This window comes from Biomphalaria glabrata, chromosome 18 (assembly GCF_947242115.1).
Source record: "Biomphalaria glabrata chromosome 18, xgBioGlab47.1, whole genome shotgun sequence".
NCBI classification, from domain to species: domain Eukaryota; kingdom Metazoa; phylum Mollusca; class Gastropoda; family Planorbidae; genus Biomphalaria; species Biomphalaria glabrata.
In genome coordinates this window covers 17828518-17847594 of record NC_074728.1, presented here as the reverse complement: position 1 = coordinate 17847594, position 19077 = coordinate 17828518, and the positions used below count along the sequence as shown (strand labels likewise).

General features: G+C 33.9%; 2 protein-coding genes across 5 annotated transcripts; both read right to left on the bottom strand.

Annotated features, from left to right (window-relative positions):
* Positions 1-245: 245 nt before the first annotated feature.
* On the bottom strand, positions 246-5481 carry LOC106061273 (transcription initiation factor IIA subunit 2-like). Of its 4 annotated transcripts, none has more exons than XM_013219338.2 (4): positions 5389-5481; positions 4076-4172; positions 3254-3358; positions 246-2066 (listed from the first exon to the last, which is right to left on the bottom strand). In XM_013219338.2, the coding sequence occupies exons 2-4, from the start codon at positions 4145-4147 to the stop codon at positions 1920-1922; spliced, it is 324 nt and encodes a 107-aa protein (XP_013074792.1). In that variant the 5' UTR covers positions 4148-4172; positions 5389-5481; the 3' UTR covers positions 246-1919. The 4 variants fall into 4 exon arrangements, with proteins under 4 accessions (XP_013074792.1, XP_013074793.1, XP_055873554.1 ...); XM_013219339.2 differs by lacking the exon at positions 5389-5481 and adding an exon at positions 5329-5387; XM_056017579.1 differs by lacking the exon at positions 5389-5481 and adding an exon at positions 5318-5373.
* Positions 5482-9123: 3642 nt separating this feature from the next.
* LOC106061275 (zinc finger protein 91-like) lies at positions 9124-19077 on the bottom strand. The gene is made up of 2 exons (XM_056017567.1): positions 18878-19077; positions 9124-10931 (listed from the first exon to the last, which is right to left on the bottom strand). Exon 2 carries the CDS (start codon positions 10693-10695, stop codon positions 9592-9594), a length of 1104 nt encoding a protein of 367 aa, XP_055873542.1. The 5' UTR covers positions 10696-10931; positions 18878-19077; the 3' UTR covers positions 9124-9591.

Below are 19077 nucleotides of genomic sequence, written 5' to 3'. Positions count from 1 at the left end.
TATAAATATTCTGGAGTCAAGTTTTAATAGGTGTAAACCCCTAGCTATTCTTAGGACTAAATGAATGACACAAAAAAAAAAACTTGCATCCATGGAATGTTGAGAATCAACCTGCTTAATTCTACTACAGAATAATTCCTTTTAGCAAAAATTTTATTAAACATTAATTAATTTAATTTTTTATTGTATAGTTAAAAATTTCAAGTAATTGATTATTTCACAAATTAAAGACAAGAAACTAACAATTTTCAAAGATTAACTTTATTTACAGTCTCACAACATTCTTTAGACATTTTGTATACATTGATTAATGAATAATTATAAACAAAGGACTAGTATGAGAAAATTTTTCAGCTGTTGGAAGTACAACAATTTTTTAAATCAATGAAATTTTCTCACGCTGGTGGACTGGGTGGTAAAAACAGCTTTCCTACCTATAAATAAGGCTAGAGATCAGATCCTAACTTCAGGTGAATTGTGTTGGCTGAGTGCCTAAAGGCAGCACACAAACCTCCCAGATACCACTGGTCCATAGCGGACTAAGCATGCTATAAGCATGAAAGTTTTATATAAAAAAGCAATTTAAAAATAAAGCTAAGAAATAATTTGACATGGTTTAAGTAGACTTTATTCTTTAAAGTTTCAAATGTCTGATACAAATACAACACAAGATTGTATGAAGTCTTATTAGGTCCCAATAGGAAGAAAATTATATTATCTAGGACACAGCTTTATCGAACCAGACAATCAAAGCCTTAATGCAAACAGCAAGACTGCCATGAACATTGTCTACCATACAACCATCACCAAACACATCAATATCTTTGCTTTGAGAAAGGAGGCAAACAAACAAAAATTTTATGGTGCCCTAATCAAAATATTTAAAAATTAAAACATTTGAACAAAAACAGAAATATCAATGCTACAAAGTTTAACTTCATGTATGAACGGTATGGATATATTCAAGATAATCTATTTACAGTGTATTCCCAGTTAACAGGCATAAAACATGTAACACATATTCCAAAAGTAAATGAACAATAATGTACTAAATAAAGTTTACAACAGAGTATTACAAATAATTAACCTAAAAAATACCTTTTTGAGTATACAAAAAAAAATATCTCTGCACAAATAAAAAGAAATGTAGAAAAAAAATCTAAAATGTGCTGTTTTTAACATTATAATACAGACAAAAAAAAAAAAAAAAAAAAAAAAAGAATCTGCTTTGGTCATCAACCATAAACACTGCATCCTATGATTCTATGACAGCTGATGATTTTTAAAGTGCACCCTTTAATTTGAAGGTAAATTTTTCATTGGATATCCAAAATAGGTTTCTCATTAAGTTTTTGTGTTATAAATCATTTCATGTTTTGCTCTGCATAATTTTGCACCAGTATTTTGAGAACAATCATTTAGCATCTTTTGAAATCCTAAGGTAAACAATAATTTTAAATACAGGAACAAATCATTTTCAGACCACACAGACAAGAATCAACAAGACTTTAGAAGTGTTATCTACACCCCCATAAAAATAATGTTATTTGAAGATTGGGCAAAGATAGCACTGCTGGTTCAACTGTCCAGCTGAAGTTTTAATTGAAATAAATAACAATGGCCCAATAAAGGGCACATATCAACAAAATATTAAGATATCGAAGCAATATTAATTATGTTTCATTGGGTTCAAATGTTATAAAAATCTTATACTTTGGACTTGCATTAACCAACAATTTATTGTTACCGGCACAGAGAAAGCCTGTTAAGAATTTTTTGCATATTGTTTTGATTCTATCAGTAACTCACTCAACTCAACTTACTTCCAAACCATATTAAATATAAGCAGCACAACATAAAAACAATTTCTTTTTTAAACCAAGAAATGCCAAGCTCACATCATATCACTCGCTGAACCTTTAGGCCTGCATATTCTTTCCATCACATGCTACTATTTTGACTTTGTCAACTTTTGCTATTTCCTGCACTGGGGCCTCACGAAACTCTACATTGTTCAATACAAAGGTCCAGACATTGTCACAAAATCTGTATGTGTTCAGCTTGCCCTGAAATCCATAAATAAATAGAAAAATTTTCTGACTAACAATTCATTGTTGTATTAAATGCATTCTATCTGTGCATGCATTTTAGTATAACTAAACAATAGCATGGACTCACTGGAGAAATAAATGAACCGGTATTTTAAAATTCTGAGGCTGGTTGGTTAAGAAAAATACAAAACAAAAAATGTGCAATTTTAAATGTCCCCTGATTTTATAAAAATACATTATCATTTCTTTTCTGCCTCGATAGGCAACATCAGCAGTTATGTTTTAACTATAAAACTGTTGTTGTTTTTTCACTTTGATTTCCTATTTATATTATTATGTTTATGCATTTTTTTTAATCTATTCTGTTAAAGCTTTATAATAACAACAAATAATTGCAAAAGAGACATTCGGATTCTAAAAACAAAATAATCTTGTTAAGTATTCTCAATGAGTTGTTTTAACATGAATGTATTGGCACAGAATGTAGATACTTCAAAGCAATATGACAAGATTTGATATCACTTTATTCAAGCCTTTTTATGTTTGGTAGGTAGTAAAACTTACTTAAAATTCTAGTTCATTTTATTCAAATAAACAAATCAGCAAAAACTTTCTTGTACCAGTATCTTATATTTTCTAAAAAGAGATGTCACTAAAAACATCTATCTGCTTTGGGAGTCAACCATAAACACTGCATTCTTAGATTCTATGACAGCTGATGATTTTTAAAGTGCACCCTTTAATTTGAAGGAGTAAAACTTACTTATAATCTAGTTCATTTTATTCAAATAAACAAATCAGCAAAAACGTTCTTGTACCAGTATCTTATATTTTTTTCTGTTTAACATCTTTATCACAACCTGTCCTGTACAGTATTACAAGTTTGTTAAACACATAGCTGTGATGTCTTTGTGATTGTCTCTCTATTCATTGTCTGCAATGAGTTTCCAAAACATGGCTGCTTACTACAAGTTCCTAGCTTCCTAGAAGAAAGAGGGCTGGCTCCACAAGTAAGAAAAAGGTTTTATTTTTAACAAAATTGTCTGAAGCCTTAAAGTGGAGAGGGGCTCATTCTCCACTCTATTCCTGGCTTAGACTCTGACTAACAGTGTCTATATTTTCCCCTGGTCTATTAAATTTTGTAAACACCATAGACAATGTAATGGACAACTGTACAATTCAGCTTCGATCAAAACAATTACCTTAAAAGAGATCTTAGCCTTGACTCTTTGAGCCAAAGCTTGGTTAATGGCTTTGTCAAACTGTAATAGAACTTTGAGTGCTAACTGGGGGGAGATCTGTCCCATCTGAAAGGTAATAAATGGTCATTATAATATTAATTTCAGTAACTGTAATTATTATTTTCATGATAATACAGAAGAGTTTTAAGACACATTTGGAAATGCTAAACTATCCAAAAATAAAATGTGTTTAAGTGTTTAAGCAAAATATTCTCAAACTGATGTACAAAGTACATGAAGTAGCCAACATGACAAGCACATGGCTGCCTGGTCGTGCAATATGCAAGCTGAGCTGTTGGTTTAGTCGAATCAATGTCCCGGGTTCATTCCCAGCCCACTGCCATCCCACATCTTCCTGCAAAGGTTTGGACTATAAAGTAAATTTTCTTCAACTCTGAAGGAATATCCCCAACATGTAAAAAAATTTACAAACACATGTCATGACTAATTCTTAGAAATCCTAAAAAAATTCAATAGCAGTACAAATACTTGTATTTTTTCTTTTTCTTTAATGCTAAATTGTTGTGTTTTAAATGCCCACTTTTTTTTCTGCATGTTTGTTTCTATAATTATCTAAACATTCACTGCAAACTCTTCATAAATTATATATATATATATGTACTTAAAAAATATTGTAGAAGTCAAATATAAATGGTATGCAAAGCATTCCCATTCTTTAGAATAGCTCCATAGCCGTCATTTGGGGGAGCTTGTATAATGTATATATATTAATTCAAAGTTGGGCTTTTTTTAAGCTAATAAGTAGATAGACAACACTTTGACCTGAATGAGTTCATCTAAGCTTTCTTGGAGTGTGTGACCAAGTGTTGTATTCCTATAAAGTTGATAACTCATCTTCTTGATGATCTTGAATCTAATTCTAATGGAATAAATTATTATAAATGTAGAGTATAGATTAAGAATATAAGATTAGACTATTACTATTAGTATATTTACTACACTTAGAAAGCATAAATTTCTTTAGTAATGTATATCTAGAAGATCTAGATCTATATCTAACTTAATTCTTCAATGAACTTCGATATTGCCAACTAAATTTTTAAAATTGAGTTACGAAGTACAATGGAAATTTAATTCTGCAGTGTCTATACATTTGGCTATAGATTAGATCTACACCATATCAGTCTACATATAGATCTATAATATTGTTTTAACCCTGCCATGCACATCGTCATTCAAATAATGCAGTAGGTGCGCACTGTTAAAGTCTAGACTGAGAAGGAATGTTTACATTGAAGAAGATAACTGAATTCAGCCCAAGTCTGGAGCTGTTGAAGAAGCTATGCTCAAGACACAGTTAAAACAGCAATGTCCCGTTAATATAAACATGTATTAGTGGAGTCGCCTCACTTCAATTTATTATAAAGTAGATTTCAATCTTTACAAAGTTACTAGATTCTAGATCTACAGTGTCTACTTTAATTTTAACACACTGACTACTAATTTGAAATTTCTAAATAAATTTTACATCTACAGTCACTCAGTCTCAGACTACACTACTACTTACTACTACAGTGTCAAACTAGTAACTAAACTAACTTAGTCTTTATGAGTTTATCTAAGTCCTAAGTCTAAGACTAGTGACTAGTCTAGACTAGTCTAATGAAGGACAATTCACTAAAACAAATGATCCTAGTATCATAGTCATAATGTCTGAATAATGACTAAGACTTGATTCACTTGTAAGTCTTGTTACTTGTACACTGTGAGTGTGAGTAGTGAGACTACGTTTAGTCAACTTTTAGTCAGTGTGACTGTGAGTCAAACTGCACTGACTCAGTGACTGACTGAGTGTGTGAGACTGAGACTGAGTACTGTCACTGTGATTGTAGCCTACTAGATTACTAGATAGATCTAGTTATACTAGCTAACTCTAGACTCTAGACGAGTCTAGATAGAACTTAGAAGATCTAATCATAATAATGCATAAAATGTCTAATTTCTAAGAGAGAATAGATCTAGATCTAGATATACTAATACTACTATAGTATAGGCAGTACTGACAGTGACAGTACCAGAAGTTATGTCTACAGACAATACAGTTCTAAAGACGGATTTAATATAATAGACTCTACCTGATCTACAGTTTACAGTGTATAGAAAGGTTACTTTAAAAATATTAACTTGAAAGTTCCGAAAAAAACAACAACAATGACTTCCTTTTTACCCGAAACAAAATATTTATATTATTTAAAAGTATAAATTTGACACCCGTGCTACGTTACCGTTAAAATACTTGGTATATATATATATATATATATATATATATATATATATATATATATATATATATATATATATATATATATATATTTATTTATTTATTTTGCCCGGAACACTTTTAAGCCCATCATTAAAACGGCCCCCATTACAACATTACACCCACCCCAACATAATTTTCTAGCCCTCATTTTTTGTTCTCTATGTAATCCTTCAATCGAACGCGCGCAACCCCCTATTAGAGAGGCGGCGCAGGGGCTGCCCACGTTACGGCCTCGCTCCTCATAGGTTTACGCAGTGAAAAATACTCGTCATAAAGCGATACCAAACGATACGATTAAGTTTCCAAATTAACGTAATTTAAATGACTGAATTAGATTTAAAAAAAACTGTGTAGCGGCATCTGAATTAGAAGGGAAAAATCTCGGTGAGTGGGAAATAAAAGGTTGGCTTAAATTGTACCCCCCACCTAGGGAGCTCCCCACAATTTATACGGTGGGTATGATAAAATAAGTAGAACCACTGCTTGGTCTGCGAAGCTACGCGAATCGGTACTGTAGAACTTAGAACACTGTAGGCCTTCATGTTCCTAGTATTTAGACTCGATGACAATTTTAAGCCTTTTTATTGTAAGTTGCTAACATGTTTCTAAGTCTATGGTTGATAATTAACAAATAACACCTATTAGACGTTGTTTATAAGCTTTTCCAGGCATTGTATGTAAAAACAATAGGCCTATAGATCGATCTATGCTCTACATACGCATAGCTAACAAAGAGAAGTAGATCTATAATTTTTTCTAGTTATTTCAAAAACAAAAATTTGAATGTGCGCGGATTTCAAAGACCACACAAGTATAGATGTACGTTGCACCCAAGAATATATAAACGGATGTAACTTTTCTAGTGGCCTTAAAAAGATAAGTCACTATGTTAGCTTCCGTGCACAGGCTGGATGGCTGCCTGGTAGTGCGGTTTGCGCGCTGGACTGTCGTTCGGAGTTATCGATGGTCGAGGGTTCAAATCCTGCCCTCTCCCATCCCCCGTCGTCCTGCGGGAGGTTTGGACTAGGAAGTAAACTATCTTCAACTCTGAAGGAACATCCGAAACATGTAAAACAAACAAACAGTCTCTCAAGTTTAGATTTCAAAATAAAAATAATTTGTAAACATTTTTGTTTGGGCTTACTAAAAGGGGCCAATAATGTGTATAGCCTAGTATTTAAAAGAACACGTGGGGCAAATAATTATGTCAAAGGCAATCTTTTTTTTTTTTTTTTTGTGAACTGAAAGGTGGTTGGTGCCCCCTCCCCCTTTTCCTTTAAAACTCCAACTTTAAAACCAATTCAGGCGCGAGCTTGCTTTTACTGACTTGGAAGAAAGCACTTTGCAGAAGGTGCTTCCGAACGAGACAACTGGAGATCTTTTAAAATACACATTAAAGACCAAAAGGAAATCTATTGTTGAGGACAGGTGTAGACGGCAAAAAGAGAAAACCCAACCAACAGCAGATAATAGTTATTTTTGCAATCGATATTATATCGCACAATATAATCACTACTAGGACTGCGTAGCCACTTGAAATGCTGCACTCATTAATTTTCGGACAAATAGAGGGTCTGTGGAAGGCTTTTTATATACAGTTCAGTGATACCATTACTTTTTTCTTTTGTCAACACTACTCTTTTAAGCACACGGACGACAAAAAAGACAAACAAGATTGGTTGAGGGGCAAAGTGCTTGGTTTCCTAACCGGGGGTTCCGGATTCAAATCCTGGTGAAGACTGGGATTTTAAATTTCAAGATCTTTATTGCGCTGTGAGTCCACCCAACTCAATGGGTACCTGATATTAGTTGAAGAAATTAAAGGCAGTTGGTCATTGTTCTAGCCACTTGAGACCCTCACCCACATAGGCACTTAAACAGATGACCATTACATCATCTGCCCTATAGATCGTAAGGTCTGAAGAAGGAACTTTACAATAACATTAATGCTGTAAGCTGTCACCCAATCATTCCGTCTGTATAACCTCGTCAGAATGTGTTCCCAATGTGTTGCTATCTGAATCTTTCACTTGGATTCCATGTAGTCAGTCCTGCTGAAGTTTTGGACAAGTAATTATCTTCATTTCTAAAGCAAAGTCCAATCTTATCGACCCAAAATGAGAGGCATTTCATGGCAACAACTAACTAATTTGTATTTTAGCACATCGGCACACTTTAGGCCATGTCGTGCCCGTAATCCATAAGGGTTACTCTCCCTTCATACCACAAGAGCTAAATTGTAGGCCTATATAGTTGAGTCATTAAAAGCAAGGTCTATTCACAGTTAAAATAGTAAAGGTAGTAAAAATTTAATAATTTAATAAAAATCTTTTGTAAATATATATTCACAATTTCTCAAATCAAACCTTCGCAGACAACCCCACCTCCCGGAAAAAGCCCAGTACCTCCCCAAGGTCGACATTATCAAACAGTGTTTTTATTAAGTTGTGCGCTCTATAAAATGTCCCCCTAATATCCTGGTATCTGGGGCAATCAATAAGGATATGTTCCACGGTGAGACGAGAGTCACAGTAGCCTACTCACAAAGTGGGGGCTCCTCTCTCTTCAGCACAAAGGAGTGCGTGATGTAGGTGTGGCCAATCCTAAGTCTGGACATGGTCTTGCTTCCACGTCTTGTCAGACCCTTAGATGTGGGCCGCCACCTGACATCCGTCACAATCTGAGTTTGTTGTGGGTCTCAGCCTTCCACTGATCGTGCCACTCTCGATAGGTGGCAGAGGCAATACTTTGTCTCAGGTCCGAGCAGGGAATTTGGGCTCCTGACACCGCTTTCTTTGCTTTGCTTCATTGTCTGCCGTTTCCCTCTATGCCCACATTGGAGGGGATCCAGATGAAGGTGACATCCCTATGGCCCAAAAGCTTTAAGCTCTTATGTACCAATGGAATGTCAGTCTTCATCCGCCCTGAAGCTTGTAATGCAGGAGCATATGAGAAATTTTCTCCTGTCTGATGCTTTGACGGCCGTGGGTGCAAGTGATATTGCATGTAATTCGGCCGTAAAGATGAGGCATCCATCGGGGAGTCTACGGGAGATTGTTTTGTTCCGATAGGAGCAGGCATACGCGACCTTTCCATCCATTTTGAATCCGTCAGTGTAAATGGTGCCACAATCTCCGTAGCTCTCCTGCAGTTCCCTAAAGTGGACTTGTAGTGTGCTTGGGTCTGTATTTTCTTTTTTTTTTTAAATTAAGGAGGGATACATTTAATTTGGGTTTATTCATCAACCAAGGAGGGTTCTGTGGGATTTTTATTTTAGAAATTTGGTCAATACAACAAACTAAACGAAGCTGGTTATCATAGTGCAATCAAACATTTAACCATTTTGGCTTTGGTCGGAAAGTTTTGCGCACCAGTAAATAAATACTGTTCATTATGATAAGAAATCTCAAAGTGTCAATAATTAGCCTATATTAAAACAAAAGTCTTTGAATCTATAACATAATTAAATATGTATATTAATGCATAAATATAACATGCAATACACACACTAAAATCACATAAACATGTTATAATAACAAGATTTTTTTGTTCAGTTTGAGTCAAAGTTTATTTTAAAAAAATAAATATCACGAGTAACACAGCTTTAGAATGAATGAAATAATTTAAACAACAAAACTTGTTTAAAATGGAACATAGCCTGATAAACACAAAGATGGTTTAAAATCAAAAGAACTAGAATGAAAAATTAAAACAATTAAGTTTGGTTTTAGTTTTACATTTTTGGCACATCAGCACAATTCAGGCCAAGTCATGCCCTTAAAACAAATAATACAATTCATGAATTTGTATAAATGAACTTTTTTTTTTACTCATATAGATATATTTCAATAAAGAAATTAAATACATTATTGATTCAATAAAATTTAATCAAAAATCAACATTAAAAAACAAAACATTTCCTAAGTTAAAAATTTAAACCAAACAAGGTTGCCTCAAGCAATTCGTCCAATTATCAGATAAATAAATACATATTGGTATAACAACAATAAGCTCATTAATGAGATATTTTTCTGGGTATACGAGTAAAACGTCTGATAGTGTTAGAATGATGATAAAATTTAATATGCTTGTTAAGGTTGGATCTGGACTTACAACTATACATGCAATGTTCACATTTGTATGGCCGCTCCTGGCCATGCACCAACAGATGAACCAGAAAGTTGCATTTCTTCTTAGTCAAATATCCACAAATGCTACAAAGAAATGTGCTAGTCAAGTAAGAACGACTCCTACAAGGAAACACTCTGTCTCTCTTAGCCAGTGTGTTCAAACCTGGGCAGTCGGTGATGAAACTTTGATAGAGCTCATCCAGCTTCTCCCTCATCATTAGCAGAGGAAGTCTCAGCTGCTCTGGCGGTGTATCATTTTTGTGCTGATTGAGGTGAGTTTTAAATTTGGACAGTGAGGGCAGAATTCCCAAACACACAGGGCACTCAAGTTTTCCAATAGAAGCGTGAGTGATGACGTGAGACTTGAGGCACTTGATGGTTTTGAACTTTTTGTAGCATTTCAGGCAAGTGTGGTTTTTAAGCTGAGTGTGTGTTTTTTGGTGGGTTGACAGAGTGTCAATTCGACTTGTAGAATAATCACACAGATTGCACGAGTACCTGATATCCGAGTTATGAATATCATAGTGTCGTTTTAATTTGGTTTTAGTAGTACATCCTTGACCACACAACTCACACCGAAAAGGTTTATCTGATTCAAATTTTTTGCCAGATTCCATCATAAATTTGACACTACTGAACCCATGTCTTATTTTTTTCACAGACAGCTTCCTGGTGTCATAAATTTTGTAAATACAATCCTCATGTTTTTCCATATGGCGATTAAGGCCAGGTTTGTATTTGTACTTGCTATTGCACAAGGTGCAAGTGTACTTATTATCATGATCATTATCACTGGTAAATTGTTTTGTGCTACTTTCAAGTTTAGGGGAAGACCCTTTACACTGAATGTGTTTAGACAGGTGATGCTTCAGGCGCTTTTTTGAGCACACTTCATAGCCACACATAATACATACAAGCAATAATTGCCTTTTAGTTTTTCTTGTACTTACTTTGGTATCACTGAGAGGTGAGGTTAAAGAAGATTCCATAAATGATACAACTTTAGATGTCTAAAAAGAAGAGCAACATAGAAATTGTTTTAGAATTTAATGAAAGATAAGCTATTGTTCATTATTTCTTATTTGCCTGTGTTCAAAACATTCATTTCTGTGATCAGTGCTGCGATGAATACAAGTGCAAACCAACAATAAGCTTATCCATCCTACTTGCTGTAAAGTGTTGATCTTCTTTTCTCATGTTGAACAAGTCTTGAGTTATATAGAATCTGTAATAAATATTTCTTATAAGTTACAAAAGATGAGGCAAGTAGAAGTCTAAAAAGTCTTACTAACTGTGAAGTTGGGATTGCAATTTGAATTTTACACATACATATTATTTTAGTTTGGTAGCAATGTCATAAATAGATCTATTTTTTTATTGTTATAAATGAGCTAGCTGCAGGTCACAATTCAATACTGTGACCTCATTCTATTTCTTTCTAGAATGGATTAAGTCAAAACAAGTTCACAGAAGTAAACTTGTTAATTTAATTATTATTAACCAATCAGAGATAGAGGTCAGAAAAAAAAGTTGCGTACACCACTTTCTGGAAGATAATAGAAATATTTTGGGGATAAAAGCTTACATGATTCTAGAAAAGATAATTTAAAAAGGTATAAATTGGGGGAAAAGTGAGTTAGTTGTGATCCTTTAATTGTAGTGCGTTTCTTGAGCTTCTGAAATCCTTGAGTTGTAGCAGGTCCATAAGTCTATGAGTACTTTATAAAATATTGAAGTCAATTATTAGTGAAAGTAAAGTTTAAGTCAGTTGTATCAATATATTTAAGTGCTATTATGTTGTGAATGTGAGAATATATGTCAAGAAGTGCTGTATTACGAATTACTGAGTAAATGTTTTGTTAAAAATTGAAAGAAAGAAAAGAAGTTTAGTATAGAAGTTCTTCAATGTATTTTAATCGTTTTATATTTCTCAGGCAAGCGATTCTGTTTGTGCCATTAAATATACCGAAAGGAAGAATAAACATTCATAAATCTAAAATTCATCAACAAATTCGGCACTAGAAAAAAAAAACCGTTAACATTGCACAGGTGAGGTCACCATACATCACGCCTTTGAGTCATGGGACAGTGTACATGTAAACAAGCTGGCATGTGAAAGGGTAACAAGGTGTTCTAGAATGGAAATGGGACAGATGCTGTACTTTTCTGCCATATTCTACATGCTAACATTAGTACCATAGAAGCTTTAGATCTATAAATCTGAGAGTTAATGTGAAAGGACAGCTGTTGTTGCAGTTCTCTATGGTGCAAGTTCAATAGTCTGACTTTTGAGTAGAAGAGAGATGTATTCAACTGGATGCAAGTTAACAAGCAGAGTTAACTGGAGTGGACTAGAGTTAGTACAGTCTATACTAGTGATGCCCAACCTAATTCGAGCTGCAGGCCATTTTAATTTCCAACACTAGTATCGCGGGCCACATGACCGAAAAGTACAAAAACGAAATGAAAACGACCTGGAACTATTTTATTTAAAACTTACATTAATAAATGAGACATTGGCAGTTTATTTATTAATTTTTTTTTACGCGTAGGAAAATGGCTTAAATTTTTACTTGAAAGTTGAGCGACATAGTAAGACTTTAGTTTTGCCACCCACTCATTTTGTTGACACTTTTTGTTAAATATTCTCATAAATCCTCCAATCTGTAGGCGTAGTTTAACAATCTTTTATTCGAGACTCAAACCAAGAATGCTGTCATATTTATTTCATAAGGCCGTTATATAGATCAATATGCCGCTATATATGTTGTTTTTTTTTTAAATTAAACATGCTGACTTATTATCATGTTCAACAAAAAAATCAAGATCCTTTCACTTTTCCAGGTAGATTCTACATTCAATGTCCGATTTCATAAACATACAAAAGTGACAGGTTAATAGTGAAGACCCTAACGTAGAAAAAGATACACATTTCAACCTTTTTTATGAAGGGGGAGTTTTCTACACTTTGTGCTGATGTTTCAGCAGGCCGGCTAGAACCACGTCGCGGGCCGAATGTGGCCCGCAGGCTGTATTTTGGGCATCACTGGTCTATACTATAGCAAGTATAGCTATACAGTTACAGCAAACTGCAGTGGACTATCCCCTATACTGAGATAATTATTGATAATACTTATACTGCCCTATAGTCAGTATAGTCAATACACCCGATACTGGCGATACTGTTGAAGTAAGATGTTTATCATGTATCATAATGATAATGTATGGCTTGATCCGGCTTGGTAGCCTACTCCATTGTCTCCAGTTTAGAGTCTACTCTTTCTGAAGGCTTCACTGAAGGGCACTAGAAATTTAAGCTAAAATTTAGTAAACTAAAATTTAGTTAACTTGACGACTTGACTTATTTAAATGGCCTTCTTCAAGATAAGTTCTTCAATTTCTTGCCTTCTAATTTTATTTTAAATTTAGATCTAGATCTACAGTAACTTACGTTTATCGAACAAGTTAAGCTCATTCGCCATCATTTTTTATGTTTGAATTTGTGTATCTCCGTAAAAATTAGACCTAGAAAAAAACTGATTATATCTATGAACTCCTCATCCATTTTTCTTAAAAAGTAGACATGTTTTATTTTATTACTACTCAAAGTTAAACTTATATTTGATGTAAAAGTGAGTCAGGTCGATGATTTCAAAAGCTTAAATTATCGAACACTTTTTTACCTTTATCTTATCTTATCGAACATATTAAGAACTTATCGAACACATGAGAAGTATGGTGTTTTAAAAGTGTTATAATCTTAAAATTTTGTGAAAAGTATGGTGTTTCAAAAGTGTTATAATCTATATTTTTTTTATTTATATCATTTTCTTTTTACACCATGTCAAGACAGACAGATTTTAGTCATTTTCACATGGTCCACATCGAAGGAATCTATAATCTATCATTGATCAGCTCTGCTTAGAAACTGACGGTGCTAAGCCCAGTAACGCATTATCGTAGTACTTATTTAGGTCTAAGCTATTTTGAGACATAAGTCCATTAATAAATTAAATCCAGATATTATCTATTTGAGGAAGAGCCTAATAAGCTTTGGTAGCCAATAGATAATCCTCCCCAAGTCATTGCAGGACACAACAGTTTACTTGGTTCACATAAAAACAAAACATACGGTACGCGGCCCTACGTAACTAGCCGCCGATCTAGCACGCTCAGTGTATGTAACAGCCCAAAAGTCAGTGCTAGATATTTTTCGATCTGGGCGGGGAAGAGGGGGGGGGGTGCTGAAAAGCTATGGTAGCTTGCGAGCTGTGTTACCTATAGATATAGATAGATCCGCCCTCCCTAAACCACCTGGTTGACCAAAAAAAAAAAACACCGTATTTTAGAGCACGCTTAGTATTTGTCACACACACACAAACAACATATCTATATATATCTATCAAAATAACAATTAAAAAATATATAATTTAAATATTTTGTGTTCTTTGGGTTATATCCCTTCGATGTTTATTTTAACATTAAAATGGCGTTCGATATCTTACGAAGCTGAGATTGCTTATATAAAAACTGCTATTATCGAACACCCCCTTTTTAAACCTCAATTTTCATGTTTAGGTAGCAAAGGACACTTTAAAGAAAATTGTTGCAAATATTTCTCAGCCTAATTAGAAGCGTATTATATAGGTTTTGTTGAGCTGAACATCATTGGCATTAAAAAATACCCTTAACCCGAGACTCACTTCACTCTTCCCAAGAGGTCAAAAAAAGTGAAATTTTTATACCAATATTACCAATGCACTTTGAATATAAGTAAAAAAATTATCCTCGGGTGAAAATGAAACTAAATATAACTAAACTTAAAGAAATGGACGATGCACAATAGGAATGGACTAGTTTCGTCATAATCATCGAAATAAAGGAGAATTTAAAAAAATACAATGGGGTGTTCGATAAGTACCTTAAAACGAAGGTGTTCGATAGATGTAAGTTACTCTAGTAAAAAAAAACTTGTAACTTATTATCTTATAATAATTATAAATTAGACTTATTTTAAATTATTTAATTTATTATGACTTATTCTTATTATCTGTCTTATATTTTTATCCTATAAATAATAAAACGAATAGATTAATAGATCTAGAATCTAGATTAATCTAGAATCTAGCTAGAATATAGAGATAGATAGAGTAAAGTGCGAAGTTCGAGCAGTCCCGATTTGACAAGAGGTTCGAACAGTTCACTTTTTATTGCTATAACTTTTTTATTTGAATGTTTACCAAATTACTACTATATTGCTACTGCGCATGCACCTTTTTTCTTTACTTCCGACACGTACTATTTCCTTTTCCTTGTAAATGCTAAGTTCATGGTGAGGTCAAACTCAGGAGGTGTGGAATTATTCTTTTTTACTACCCGGTAGTGAAGGAAATGGGTAATGGGATTAAGGCTATTTTTAAGTCTGATGGCTCATCAGCTCAAATAGACTATTTGAAGTTGTGGAGGGTTGGAAATGGTGCAATGGATGGTGTTCTAGCGCTGGAGTAAAAAGAAAATGACTTTATAATAAAAATTAAATATTAAAACATGTTTTTAGATATATTTTCTTTGATCTGCTCGAACCTTCCACCAACCCGATCAAGCTTACTAACTGGGGAAAAATCCGCTCGAGGAAAAGTACGCTTGGCGATACTTACCTTACACCTCTTTGACTTCGTATTTAATTTTAACTAAGTCTAGTGATACATTAAATCCAATCTATTTTTATAGAAAAAAAGGACGAGGAATTCAGAGATACCATCAGTTTTTTCATAGGTCAGACCGTTACGGTGCTATAAAAATCCAAACTTGAAAATTGCTGCCAGCGGGCTTAATGCGCTCGAACTTCGCACTTTACTATAGATCTAGATCATTAGTAGATCTCTAACTCCAGGGTTAGTAGCACTTTTCCATGACAAAATTTTAGGAGATTTTAGGAGGTTTTTTAAGGATGAAATGTATGATAAGTGTGTGTGTTTCCCGTCCGTTTGTGTGATACACAGTAAAACATAAACAAAACTAAGCATTTATCAAATCAATTATTGTTATTTGATTTTAAAAATAATAAATATCTTGCCAATATGCCACAGAAACAATGTTATCAGCTGTGGCATGTCCACAGAAAATTTAATGAAAGTTATCTTTTAATCAAGTAACAACTTGACTGTCATCCCAAAACATCAAACAACCATTTTTTTTCAAAGATTTATTTAAGAACATTACAAATGGTTGCTATTCCATTTTTTTAAAATAAGAAACATGCTTGAGATGCCTTCATAATGTGTATTCTCTGTGATGGAAATGTACATTATTAGTTCATATGTGTATCTTATAGATACTAGAGTCATGGTGTGCATTTGAGGTAATGTTTTATTCTTCTATTAGTTAACTTAAATCCTTCTCATAAACAGAGCCTGTAATATATAGGGCAATATTGGCCTATTTGAATGTTTAGTTGACATTTGCTTACTAAAAAATGGCTTTTGGATTGGGGTGGGGGGAATTCGACCTATTCGCGTTTTTTTTCCTAGCAGAATCTTTTTCAACCGTATAGTTTCCCTGGCTTTTACGAGTGAAATAATTTTTACGGACTTTTCACAGCTGTATGCTAAATATTTTCGTTAAATCTACAATAGATCTAGACTCTAGATCTAAGTCACTAAAATTCGCGGACTTTTCAGGGCTGTGAGAGAAATATCTTCACTCTATATATATTCTAGTGATTTAGCGTAAATCTAGAGTCTAAATCAAAGTGACGAAAATTAGCGGACTTTTCACTGCTGTGTGAATATTATCTTCACTAAATTTACAGAAGATCTAGACTCTAAAGCTAATTCGCTAAAATTCGCGGACTTTAACTCTTAAGTCACTAAATTTTGCGGACTTTTCACGGCTGTGTGAGAATTATCTTCACTAGATATACCGTAGATCTAGAGTCTAGATCTAAGTCACTAAAATTCGCGGACTTTTCGCGGCTGTGTGCAAATTATCTTCACTGGATATACCGTAGATCTAGAGTCTAGATCTAAGTCACTAAAATTTGCGGACTTTTCACGTCTGTGTGCAAATTATCTTCACTGGATATACCGTAGATCTAGAGTCTAGATCTAAGTCACTAAAATTTGCGGACTTTTCGCGGCTGTGTGAGAATTATCTTCACTAGATATACTGTAGATCTAGAGTCTAGATCTAAGTCACTAATATTCGCGGACTTTTCGCGGCTGTGTGCAAATTATCTTCACTGGATATAGACCCTACCGTAGATCTAGAGTCTAGATCTAAGTCACTAAAATTTGCGGACTTTTCACGTCTGTGTGCAAATTATCTTCACTGGATATACCGTAGATCTAGAGTCTAGATCTAAGTCACTAAATTTGCGGGCTTTTCACTCATTATCTTCACTAGACTCTAAGTGATTTAGCGTAAATCTAGAATCTAGCGTATTTCTAGAGTAATCTAGACATTAGATGTATCGAGATCATTAAATTGAAAAAAATGTACTGAGTTTTCAGGTTACGTGCGAATTATCTTCACTAGATCTAACTTAGATCTAGATACTATTACTAGATACTAGCTAAATCTAGATGATTTACCGACTTTCCACGCGAAGTCACTCTTACACTTACAACAAGAAGATTTTAGGTGAGGGAGGGCCCGGAGGGGTGTAGCCTACCAATTAGGCTGGTAATTGCACTAATTATAGACAATAGTCACTAAAGACTAGATCTAGCGCGTCTTTAGTGGTAACAATAAATGGAAACAAACATTTCTACGCTGACTTCAGAAAAAAACTGCCAGGTGAAATGCTTGCTTGAGCCAAGGCCATCTTCAATCACGAGGTCGCGCTTCACAAGTGGGTGAAAGGCGGTGTAGACGGGTCACTGGTCAGCTCTTTAACACAGCCAGCCCGTAACGTCATGCGATCAGAATGCCTAGTTACGCTTTTGTTTTTTTTATCCCCGCATTTTTAGTAAGAAATAAGCAAAATTATATTTTTAAAAAATATTCAATAGCGATGTTACAATATCCGGTGACACACCCCTTTTTTTAAATCAAAAAACTGTTTCGACTTTTTTCTGACATTTTTTAGACACACCTTAAAGGCGCACTTTGTTAACCTATTAATTGAATACTTCTCTGTAAAAGAGTTATAGTTTTTGATTGACCAATAAAAATGGCTTCCGGGAATGAAATTACGCTTTCCCACGTGGAGTAGAAGGTTTCTAATTATTAGACTTAAAAAAAGGTTCGATTTCCCTGTGTATAGTTTAAGAAGCTCAACATTCCCACGCCTTTTGACTCTCCAGTATTGTAGAGCATTTTTCTGGCTAAATTTCAGTGCTTTACTTTTCACATAATAATGAGCACTTTGGATGCTATTAATTTTTTAATATTTAGCAGTTGAATCTAATGCTGGAGGCCATTGTTAACCATTGTAATTTTAGCCATCTTGTTTACATGCCAAGATAATAGTGATTGGTCAGATTGGTCATGTGACATCTAATAATTTTCTGATAGGTTGAATTATTATAGCAGTTAAAAAAAACTTAGACTGAAATGATGTCAAAATGGCTGACATTGATTTATTTCTGCAGTTACGCATTTTGAAATAGATGTAGATTTAGATCTAATGGGTATATAATAAGCAGCTTAGTGTTCAGAGATTTTAAAAACAATAAACCTTCATTTGAAACATGTTTTTGGACTAGTTGTTTAATATATAAGAAATGGCAAGCATATTTATTCAACACATTCAAATCTCCTCACATCGTGCCCATTGGTTGCTATGATAAGGACAAGCACACATAAAAAATTTATTTTCTTTCAACCAGGAATCATACAGACATAACTCATATAAATTTAGAAGGCTCATTCAAATCTACAACATATCTGTCAAGAAGATTCTTAAAATAATTTTTCTGAAAAAAATTGTAACATTCCTACAATATAATATTGGGTTAAAAATTTAGGAGCGTGGACAAAATTTAGGAGACTTTCGGCAATTTTTAGGAGAATTTTAGGATTTTAGGAGACTTTTCATTTTTTAGGAGATTTTAGGAGTTTTTAGGAGCGCTACGAACCCTGTAACTCAGACTCAGTAACTGAGTAACTCATTACTACTCATTAGTAACTCAGTAACTGCCATAGTAACTGTTATCTAACTTAACTAACCTCAGTCCTCATCAACAAGTAATTGTAAAAAGCTCTAGAGTCTAGATCTACTTCTAGAATATAGATCTAGGTGGTGAAACTTTACTTCGAATTCGAAGGGTAAGGTTTCACCTAATGTTTTGGCGAGATCGTAGATGGACGTTAGATGTACAGTAAAATATTTTGGGATCTAACGGTAAACAAATGTTTAAATATTTATC

What these genes read in the sequence shown, in the direction of transcription:
- LOC106061273 (XM_013219338.2), bottom strand. Translation starts at nt 4,147, where the DNA reads ATGAGTTATCAACTTTATAGGAATACAACACTTGGTCACACACTCCAA. An exon ending in GCTTAGATGAACTCATTCAG is followed by an intron (nt 3,359 to 4,075) that starts GTCAAAGTGTTG and finishes ATTACCTTTCAG; the next exon opens with ATGGGACAGATCTCCCCCCA. An exon ending in AGGCTAAGATCTCTTTTAAG is followed by an intron (nt 2,067 to 3,253) that starts GTAATTGTTTTG and finishes TATGGATTTCAG; the next exon opens with GGCAAGCTGAACACATACAG.
- LOC106061275 (XM_056017567.1), bottom strand. Translation starts at nt 10,695, where the DNA reads ATGGAATCTTCTTTAACCTCACCTCTCAGTGATACCAAAGTAAGTACA.